At 37.4% G+C, this 11,471-nt stretch overlaps 1 protein-coding gene across 4 annotated transcripts in view; it reads right to left on the bottom strand.

Annotated features, from left to right (window-relative positions):
- Positions 1-2,308: 2,308 nt before the first annotated feature.
- LOC119258922 (zinc finger protein 197) overlaps positions 2,309-11,471 on the bottom strand; it is a 16,778-nt gene continuing 7,615 nt past the window's right edge. For all 4 annotated transcript variants that reach the window (XM_037527352.2, XM_037527362.2, XM_037527372.2 and 1 more), the window contains 4 exons: positions 11,072-11,231; positions 10,607-10,698; positions 10,210-10,336; positions 2,309-5,533 (listed from right to left, as the gene is read on the bottom strand). In XM_037527352.2, coding sequence (XP_037383249.1) covers positions 3,219-5,533; positions 10,210-10,336; positions 10,607-10,698; positions 11,072-11,231 — 2,694 coding nt within the window. In that variant the 3' untranslated portion in view covers positions 2,309-3,218. The remainder of the gene's footprint in view (positions 5,534-10,209; positions 10,337-10,606; positions 10,699-11,071; positions 11,232-11,471) is intronic.

The following is an 11,471-nucleotide window of genomic DNA, read 5'->3' as shown; positions in this document are numbered from 1 at the left end:
TCAGCCCTAGTTCCTGGGGAGGAGAGGCTGGGGGAGTCTTGCCTATGGGTATCCAGTTGGTCCAGCAATATATGTTGAAAAGGTTAGAGCTCTAGTACTAATGCACCTTTGTTGCACCTTTGTCAAAATTCATTTGGGCATTTGTGTGAATTTATTTCTGGATCTCAGTATCTAGTGGCTCTTCAGTATCTTTTGAAAACCATCCCCCATCCTCTCACTCATAGCAGGAATTTAGAAAACCTAAATAAGGGACCAGGAAAAAGACTAATTAATACAAAGTAAAAATTAAAATCAACAAGCAGCTAAAAACTAGAGACACACTGGGGAGGGGCGAGGAAGGATTAGGGTCAAAATAAGGGAGGGGTGAAATTGTATGGGGAATATAACCAAAATGGAAATACATACATTGTGCAAAAATGAAAAATGATGTAAGAATTATATAAAAAATATTAAAAAAATATTTGCTAACTGCATTGAAAACGAGCTATATGCTTTTAATTATTTACAATAAAATAGTTTTTCTTTTGGTTCTGTGGATTTAAAAAAAATCCCCTATCCACTTTGTAACTTATGTAAACTTTCATACATATACAAAAGCAGAGAATCACACAGTGAACTCCCAGTACTCATCTAGCTTCAACAATTATCACCCTCCTCCTTTTTTTCTTTGTATCTTTTTGGAGAATCCAGTGCAATTTTCTTATACAATATCCCATGTTGAATGTTTCCCATGGTGTTAATTTATTAAATTGTATTTCCTTAAACTGGCAGTTAGGTCTTGGCTTGATATGATCAGGTTACGGCTTTGGCTTATTGCATCCCATGAGGAGGCGTATTACCTGGGTTATTTTGGGGTTTTTTTTAAGATTTTTTTTTAATTTATGCATACAAGAACTGGAGTATAGACCAGAGGTGTGGGGTGTAAAAGGATTCACCAGAGACAGAGTAGGGAGCAGAACAGGTGGATCTACTGAAATACACTGATAAGGGGAGCAGTGGGCAAGACAGCAGAGGTCTGCTATGTCGTATGTGGGTAAGCTCCCTTGCCAGGGATAAAACTGAACTCAACTTATGCCACAGTGGCTGGGGATAGCTTGATAGTGTTGAGACTTTAACACTTGCACAACCAGGGAGGCCTGGTTGTTTCACTGAAGTTACATTTTGGTAGATGGTTAAGAGGTAAATGCCAGGTTTGTTGCTTTCCTTTTGTAATTATTACATAATTTGGGGTGATTCTATAGCATGAATACAAACCATCTTCATATTTATTACCTCTAAATAATTTTGTGAAGTATGAATACAAACCATCTTCATATTTATTACCTCTAAATAATTTTGTGAAGTAGATATTCTTCCTCCAGTTTTCATTCTTGGGTACCTTTCTAACAATGAACCAGCCTTCAAAGGACTATGGGGTTGAATTAATAATATTCATTATAATCAACATATCGTTTCAGTGCTATCAGTATTAGAAAACACAATTCAGATACTAAGATAGTTATAGTATAGTTGCAGAATTGGAGTTTTCATAATTATAGCATACAACGATCAACTCAAGAATATAGAATAAGTTAAATTTACAAATACACAAAAGGGCACATACTGAATGATTAGTTCACAGAGACTAATGAGCCTAACCACCCAGAGGTGGATTCTGAATTGGTTTAATCAGACCTTCAAGGGCTTGGGTCTGTGAAAAACTTAGGTAGTTGATTTATGTGAACATTTTTGTGAATGTTGGTTCTTGTGAACAAGCTGTTCACAATATAAAATGTTTGTTAGCATTGATAAAATGATAAAATGTTTGATAAAATGTTTGTTAGCATTGAGAATGACAGTGGCGAGAAATCATCAGTTCAGGGGTTGGGGTTAAGGACTTTTCCTTATTTCCTATGATTAAGGAAAGCAATATAGAACTATTGTTCCATTTTGATATTATACAGAGTTGCTAGATTTCAGACTTGAAGACTAAAAAATAAACTGTTTTCCTTGACATAAATGCTAATGATTCAATATATTATTTTCCTCTAGTAATCCAGTATTTTCCCCTAAGAACTAGGCATATTATCTATTAACTCCCTTACATACTTTTAAAGTTATATTTTTTAAAGGTGTTCTGAAAGTACTAAATTCTAAAGTTAGCATCCACCCTACTTCCTCTTAGTATAAAAATGATTATCTTTTGGGCCTCCCAGTGGCACTGCGGGTTGAATGCTGCACTATGAAGCTGTCCGCAGCCTCTACAGTGCGGGTTCAATTCCTGGCCGGCCAGGGAGATATCCACATGGCTTGGCAGACCTCTCCTGTCTCGCTCGCTGCTCCCCTCAGCAGTGTTTTCGGTCCATCTGCCTGATCTGCTCTCCGCTCTATCTCTGGTGAATTCTCTCACCCTCCTGTGCTTCTGGCCTGTACCCCTGTTCTTATATAAATAAAAAGCAAATCTTTAAAAAAATGAGTATCTTTTGAGGTTCACTGAATGTTAATGTTGACTGAATGGACAAACATTATCTTCTAGATTGAACGTAGCTCTTTTATCCAACTTTATTGACAACTAAATTATTTCACAAAGTACTTTCACAAAGATCCTTTCATTTAATCCTCACAACAACCCTGTGAGGTAGGCATTATGTCAATGTTTGAATGGCAGAGAAACTTGTCTTACAGGTTGACTTAATACCATCACATATCTAGTAAGAGAAGCCAGCACAAAATCTAGGTGTTATGATTCTAAATCCAGTGCTATAATTATAATTTGTCTTAAAACAGCAGACTCTTGCCCACCCTACTGTCTGATATGTCTTGATCAGACTGTCTATACAGACTTTCTGTTGTAGTGGTGCTATCTTAAAATATACAATATACACAATTTCAAACAGTGTCCACTTTTTAATAACAAAGATATTTTTGCAATCATTTACAACTACATCAATGCATCTTATAAGACATAAAACCAGTTTCTTAAGCAATCCCAACTGCTCCAAAGTCCCTTTCTAGGGTCATAACAAATAAATCTAGAACAGCATATCCTTTAACTCAGCTTTAACTAAAATGTGGCTTATGTTTTTGTAGTCTTCAGAGTCTAGATTAACTTTTTTCCCACATGCAACTCACTTGTCTATAAAAAGGTCAATCATAATTTTTTTCCTTATAAGACCATATACTGCCATTCTCCAACAGTCACTCAAATAGGCAGGAATTCTATTCCATTTAACATGACACTAGGTTTTCTGAATCTCTATCTTGGACTCATTGGCATTTTGGAACCAAGAGAATTCTTCCACAGTATGGATTTTTTGTTGAAGGTGAAGGTTTGAAGCCTGAGAGAATTCTTTTTCAGATTCATTACAGTCACAGAGTTTTTCATCTGTATGTATTTTCTGATGTACAGTAAGGTTTTTTCTTTGCCTAAAAACTTTACTACAATCATTACACCCATATGGCTTCTCCCCTGTGTGGATTCTCTGGTGGCCAACTAAGTTCCTCTTAGAAGTAAAAGATTTTCTACACTTCTCACATTCGTATGGTTTTTCCCCAGTGTGCATTCTCTGATGTACAACAAGGTTTTTATTCTGACTGAAATCTTTTCCACACTCATTACATTTATACGGTTTCTCTCCAGTGTGGATTCTTTGATGTACCATAAGATTTCTACTAGAAGTAAGAACTTTTCTACATATATGACATTCATAGGTTTTTTCCCCACTGTGAATTCTTTGATGTTCAATAAGATTTCTGTTGTAAGTAAAGCCTTTCCCACACTCATTGCATGCATACGGCTTCTCACCAGTGTGGATTCTCTGATGAGCTATTAGGTTTGAGCGGTAACTGAAGACTTTCCCACAGTCATTGCATTTATATGATTTTTCCCTTGTGTGAATCCTCTGATGTCCAATGAGGCTCTTCTTCAGAATGAAACATTTCCCACATTCATTACACTCATAGGGTTTCTCACCGCTATGGATTCTCTTATGTTCAATGAGGTTTCTGTTAGAACTGAAAGCTCTTCCACACTCACTGCATTCAAAGGGCTTCTCCCCAGTATGGATTCTCCGATGCACAAGTAGGCTTGAATTGTAACTAAAAGCCTTCCCACAATCTTCACATTTGTAGGCTTTCTCCTGTGTATGGAGTTTCTGATGGACCATGAAACTTTTGCTCATAATGAAGGTTTTTCCACATTCTCGACATTCATAGGGCTTCTCCCCATTGTGGAGTCGCTCGTGGTCAATAAGATTTCTGTTGGAACCAAAGACCTTGCCACAGTCTTTACATTCGTAAAGATTCTCTCCAGTGTGAAACCTCTGATGTAAAATGAGGCTCTTCTTTAGAATGAAAACTTTGCCACATTCATTACATTCATAGGGCTTCTCTCCATTGTGGAGTCTCTGATGGTCGAAAAGGTAAGCACTCTGAGTAAAGGCTTTACCACATTCAGTACATTTATAAGGCTTCTCTCTGCTGTGCATCCTCTTATGGTCAATGAGATTTGACTTAGAATTGAAAATCTTCCCACATTTTTTACAACCAAAGGTTTTCTTTTCCGTGTGGACTCTCTGGTGTAAAAGGAGGCTTTTGCTTCGAATAAAAACCTTTCCACATTCTTTACATTTGTATGGGTTCTCTGCACTGTGGAGTCGTTGATGGTCAATAAGATAAGTGGTCTGAGCAAAGGTTTTTCCACATTCATCACATTTATAGGGTTTTTCCCCAGAGTGGATTCTCTGGTGTAGAATGAGGCTCTTCTTTAGAATGAAAGCTTTCTGACATTTGTTACATTTGTAAGGTTCTTCCCCTTTATGAAGCCTCTGATGGTCAATGAGGTAAGCGTTTTGAGAAAAAACTTTCCCACATTCATTACATTTATAAGGTCTCTCTCCAGAATGTCGCCTTAGATGTATAATAAGGCCAGAATGCCTATAGAAGCCCTTTCCACACTCTTTACATTTATAAGGTTTCTCCCCAGTGTGGATTCTCTGATGATTTAGAAGGTAAGCACTTTGAGAGAAGGCTTTCCCGCATTCGTTACATTTATAAGGTTTCTCCCCAGAATGGTTCCGTAAATGCATTAGAAGGCTTGAGCGCTGAATGAAGCCCTTTCCACACTCCTTGCATTTATGAGGTTTCTCCCCAGTATGGATCCGTCGATGGTTTATGAGGTGGGAGATTTTATTGAAATGTTTACAACACATATCACATTTATAAAACTTCTTTCCCTCAGTATCAATTACATTTTCAGAAAGAGCTGAACCAAAAGTCAAGCTTTCTCCAAATTCCTTCCACTTTTGGCCTCGTTTTTCTGATGGAGTCCTTTTCTTGTCGTGTTCACAAAGGGAACCTTTCTTCAGTGTATTTCTTTCCCCGTTTTCATGTCCCCATTCACTTGCCAAAACTTGCCATTCACAATCTTCCTCAAAATGTAGGATCTGGGGAATACTTCCTTGAAGTCTTTTTGATGTTGCTTTCTGAGAATCTGCTCTTTGAGAAATGCTAGGCTTTGATGTCATCTCCTCATTCTCAGTCATCGTCTCCCATTCTGGTAAAAGGAATTAAAAATGTAAATGTTATAATGTCCCTGTGTGAGTAAGAACAAGATCTTCAGATGACTTTAAAATAAGACAAGTATACATTTATATGACTATCAGAGGATTACAATTTTTCATTAAATGAAAATAACAAAGCAGAATGTTATGATGACAATATCATAAATGGACTAACAGAACCCACTCTGAGGTACTTCTAAGCTTTTTGTCTTCAGGGAGCAGATAGAAAAATATAAATGATACTGAAAAAATAGATGCATGGAATATTCAGAAAGAGAATATGGCTCAGACCTGAGGTTCAGGAAGTTGGAGGAAATAGGAAGAATCATTTGGTTTATAAAGATCTGTCTTTTTATTAAAAAGACAAAGACCATATGGTTTCATTCATATGTGAAATATTAAGAAAGCAAACAAACAAAATAAAAACAAACCCTTATGTTCTGACAACAGAATAGTGGTTACCAGAGGGGCAGAGGTTGGAGGATGGAAGAAAAAGAGAGGCAGCTAAGTGAATGGTGGTGAATAGTAACTAGACCGTTGGTAATGCGTATGGTGTGATATATACATTTGTTGAAGTGTTATGCTAACTCCTAAAACTTACAGTGTTGTAAATCAAAGTTATCTCATTTTTTTTTTAAAACTAAGACAAAACATACTTAAGAACTCTGAAAGGCAATCTTTAATTTTTGGACAGTCAAATATTTAAATACATTTTAATTAATTAAAATGTGTATTAAAAGCAACTCACCTACAGGAAATTGCATTAAAAAGCAACTTAATACTTAGAATTCATATATAATTCTTACTGTTCCTTTTAAAATTGAGAAATGGAGATGTTTTAATTTACTTCACAAAAATATCAGGTCTAGGTTAGATTCTCATTTAATTAGACATAAAAAAAGAAATACAACATGAAGAGAAAAAAATAAAGACAGATTAAAAAACATGAAACCATCTATGAAATGATGAGATTGACCAAGTAAACCTCCAAGGTCCCTTTCTACTCTAACATTCTCAAATATTTGAAAATCTGAGATTATTTTTTTGAAAATGCTTAGAAACTTACTTTCACCATCCAGATGTGAAAAAAATTATGAAGTAGTTTCCCAAACTATCTAATAAGTAAAATTATGTGAATGATAGTAACATTATCTTACAGATATAAAAAAAACTTTTTCTACATATGTAGAGAGAAAAGATATAGGGGAGGAGTGTAGCTGTTTTTTCATTATAAATTTCTCTAAGTTTGGGGTCTCCCTGCTGGCCCAGGGGTTAAGTCTCAGCGCTATCACTGCCACAGCCAGATTTCCATCCCTTGCCAGGGAGCTAACCCACATGATGCAGCAGACCTCTCCTGTCTTGCCCGCTGTTCCCCTTAGCAATGTATTTCAGTAAATCTACCTGTTCTGATCCCCATTCTGCCTCTGGTGAGTTCACTTACCCTCCACATCTCTGGCCTACACCCCAGTTCTTCTACACAAAAATTAAAAATGAAAGACACTGGAATTGTTTTAAATAAATAACTAAATTTCTTGAAGTTTATGAGTGAGAAAGGAAAATATCCAGTAAATATTCACTTGAACCATAATTGTAGGTCAGACCTTCGTAATTCATCTCAACTGCCCCACTTCCTGGGATTCAGGCAGAACTGCCAATTACACTACCCTACTTCTCCTGGCTGTGGGAATGGGCATGCTTCCTAGGCCTATTTAATATTGGTACATAAGCTTGCCCACAGTGGTTGGATTAAGGAGTAGCTTCATAATTTAAGCTGGGTGGTAATAGTAGAAAAGAAGGTTCTTATTCTTTAAGGAAGTAGACATGCTTTTATGAAGTAGAAGCGTTGCAAAATCAATATACAAAAATAAGTGATATTTTCTATACTGTAATACTGTACCATCCCCAAAGGAAATTAACAATAGCATCAAAAAGAATAAAAAACTTAGCAAATAAATTTCAAAAAAGATATATAAAATGTATACTCTGAAAAACTAAAAAATGTTGTTGAAAGAAACTAAGGACTAAATAAATGAAAAGATATAGCAAAGAGCTGGAATAAATAAGCAATAATTCTTCTTATTTTTTTTTAGTTTAACTCAGATGTATTTGAAATTTATTTTGGTTTATAGCGTGAGGTATGGATCCATGATAAGCATTTTCATAAGATATAACCAACTTACCCAAAAAGCATGTTTTAAATTTCTTAGAAAAGATTAATTACTGAGTGAATAGCACTAAAATTCCCAAAAATCACCTGGGCTAAAAAACAAACTGGATTCTTATTATTTGTATATCAAGATAAAATTAGGAGTAAAGTTTAAATTTAAAAGTGAAATAATAAAAGTATCTGAAGAAAATACAGGAGATTAAAAATAATTTTATGGAGAAGACCACAAAGATCATAAAGGTAAATACTGCTAAAGTTTAAAACTAACAAGTCATAAAAGGCAAAGATGTGGAAAAGTACATGAAACACTTGACAAGAGTTAGCAGTTCTAATAAAAGAACTATGTAGGGCCTCCCCAGTGGTGCAGCGGTTGAGCGCTGGGTTGCGAAGCTGTCCGAGCCTCCGCAGCGCCGGTTCGATCCCTGGCTGTTCCCCGGCCGCTGGGCGAGGGTCCCACAAGTCGTGCAGACCTCTCCTGCCGCCCGCTGCTCCCCTCAGCAGTGTACTTCAGTCCTTCTGCCTGCTCTGCTCCCCGCTCTGGCTCTGGTGAATTCTCTCACCCTCCCGCGCTTCTGACTGTACCCAGTGCTTGTATAAATAAATAAATGAATGAATGAATGAATGAATAAATAAATAAATCTTTAAAAAAAAAAAAGAACTATGTAGGAAGACTATGTATAGGAGGAAAATGACCACTAAAAAGATTTAGTGAAAAGATTTCAACCACATCAATAAAGAAATGAAAAACAAACAAAAAGATAGTACTCTTCATCTATCTAGTAAAGATTTAAAAAGCTGACCAAATCATAAATCCATACAGGACCTCTCTGGTGGCGCAGCGGGTTGAGCACAGCACTGTGAAGTTGTCAGTAGCCTCTGCAGCGTGGGTTCGATTCCCGCCCGGCCAGGGAGATACCCACATGGCCAGCAGACCTCTCCTGTCTCGCCTGCTGCTTCCCTCAACAGTGCTTTTGATCCGTCTGCCTGTTCCGCTCCCTGCTCTGTCTCAAGGTGAATCCTCTCACCCTCCCGCACCTCTGGCCTGTACCTCAGCTCTTGTATAAATAAAATAAATCTTTTAAAAAAAAAAAAAGAAAGAAAACATAAATTCGTACATGAGAAGTAGGTCTTCTTTTGCTTTTTTTAGTGGGAATGTAAATTGTCACATCACTGGTAGCTGTTTGGTAATGTATATCAAAATATAAAATCTACAAAATTATGAGATACTAAAAAATATTCTCAAAGTGTAAATATATACAATATAAATTACTATGGACAATAAAATATTTCAGTAAGTTTGCAACACACAAAAACATCACTATTTTCATATATGCAAACAACAGTCAATTAGAAAACCTGAGAAGGTTCCAATTCCAAAGAATCTGTATAACCTGAAATGCGCAAGATCTAGATGTAATTTTTAAACAGGCCTGAAACATAAACAAACAGTACAGATATCCCCTGCTTTTCAAAAATTCATGTTACACCACTTCATTTTTACTAAAGACCTACATTAATTCCTGCTTTCACTAACCAAAAGAAATCCAAAGAATATTTTCACTTTGTAAGACAAAAGGTAAAAAGTAAAAGTAGGGCCTCCCTGGTGACGCAAGGGGTTACGACGCAACCTATGAAGCTGTCCGCAGCCTCTGCAGCACAAGTTTGATGCCCTGGCCCACCAGGGAGCTACCCACACAGCGCAGCAGACCTCTCCTGACTCATCCACTGCTCCCCTCAGCAGTGTACTACAGTCAATCTGTTCTGTTCCCCACTCTGTCTCTGGTGAATCCTCTCACCCCCCACACCTCTGGCCTATACCCCAGCTCTTATATGCATAAATAAATAAATCTTAAAAAAAAAAAAAAAGAAAAGCAAAAATGGCTTTCAGTGTCTATTTTACAATGAGCCATTACAGAGGCAGTGGGCACACAAGCAGAAAGCACAGGCACTTTCTTCCCTGGGAGCTACTTTAAACAGGCTGTGTATTTATCATGTCATTACCGCGTTTACTAAATCTTAGTTATTTTAGTAGTATTTGGTAATATGAAGTAATTGGTGATATGAAGTAAGAACCTTAAAATAAATCAAACATTTAGGCCTAGTAATTCTACTTCTAAAAATAATGAAAAATAGGGATAGGTGATGATTATAGCAATATTCTAAAATAAGAAAATGTCTAACAGAATTATGGCACAAATTATGTAGCCAATACACATATTGGCCAAAAATTTATAATAATAGAAAAGAGAATACAAAGAAAGCTATAATACAACACACACACACACACACACACACACACACACTTAAAGCAATGTAAAAAACCCTCAAACAAACAGAAAAAAATAAAGGTAATGTATCAAAATTATTAGTTTGCAAATAGTGGGTTTAAATGGAAGTTTTTTCCTTCTTATGATTTCCAAAATAAGTATGAACTACTTTCATAATCAGAAAACAAAGGCAGATGAAATAAAAATAAGAACAATGGGAAGAAAGGGCCCTTACCCAGGGAGGTCACATTTCCATAATTCTCCAGCATCACATCCCAGTACAAGGCCCTTTGAATTGGGCCCAGACATGCCCATTCCTCTGAAGTGAAGCATACTGATACCTCTTCAAACATCACCAACTCCTGAAATAACAGTCAGGTGTGAGATTATCCATGCCCAAAAACTCTCCTTCAAACAGGTCCCTTTTACTTCTCTGGAAGGGACACATTGTGAAGCCAGGAAGTGGGCAAAAGATACCAGGGGGGACATAAAGAGATCAGGTGTAAAGTAGGCCTTCCAATAGCCTGGACCTGGATTCAGAGATGGGACTGATTGGCTAGGAGGAGAGAGACCACTTCAGTCACAATTAGGAAATGCAGACAAGGCTTCAGAAAAGAGGAGGCAAATCTTACCTGGGGCTGGGCTGTTAGCAGCATAAGTGCCATTAACTGATTTCTTGGGTTCTCTTCCTGAGAAAGGGCAGAAGCCTCAGGGGCAGGAGGATCTGAGGAAGGAGAAAAAGCTGTATGTGAGATTATTGCTGTACCTGCCCACTACTCTGAGTCTAGTATGTTCTATAAACAAGGAATTCAGAAAGACCCAGAACTCTTAGGATGAGGCAATGATGACTATAAAATGACCTATGAGCCTTTTCTGTGTGATGCCATGTGCAGGGTTGGGATAACACAGAGAATAGCACTAAGAATGGATAAAAGGTTAGAGAGACCCAGGAAAGGACAAGAAGAACAGTAGAAAGAACATGGTGCTCTAGGGGATTCATATACAGGGCAGAAAAGGAAGCAACTATCAGAAAATAGGGGGATAAACTACAGTAAAGGTCAAAAGAAAGCCCAAAGCCAGAGCCATTAAGTAAATACCAAGCTGAGGATCCTGAAGGTTGAACACCAATGAATCAGTAAGAGGATTTGGATGAATTTCTGTTGATATGTGACTATCAGTGGGTGCATGGGGAAGTGCTGTTCCTGGAGCGCTCATCCCTTCCTGGAGAGTGTCCTGGTCCTGGACAAGGGCTGGAAGCTGGGAACAGCAAAACAGAACAAGTTGCTCTTTCTCTACTTCCAGAAAACAGATTCACCAAATGACCATGGACCTTTTTTTGCCCACAGTGTAGAACTGTGAGATCAGAGCAACCCACCTCAAGTATGGGGCATTCAAACAACAGTAAAGTTTTGCTTTAGGAACAAAGGAACTGCCTTCAGTAGCCCCATTCATGGCAGTGGTGACTTCTCCCAGAGGAGATGCAACAGAACAGTGGGA

The sequence above is a fragment of the Talpa occidentalis genome, unplaced genomic scaffold, assembly GCF_014898055.3.
Source record: "Talpa occidentalis isolate TD23 unplaced genomic scaffold, MPIMG_talOcc4v2.1 talOcc4.10, whole genome shotgun sequence".
Lineage (NCBI taxonomy): Eukaryota > Metazoa > Chordata > Mammalia > Eulipotyphla > Talpidae > Talpa > Talpa occidentalis.
The sequence above is the reverse complement of the archived record's forward strand: the minus strand, read 5'-3'. Positions and strand labels throughout refer to the sequence as shown.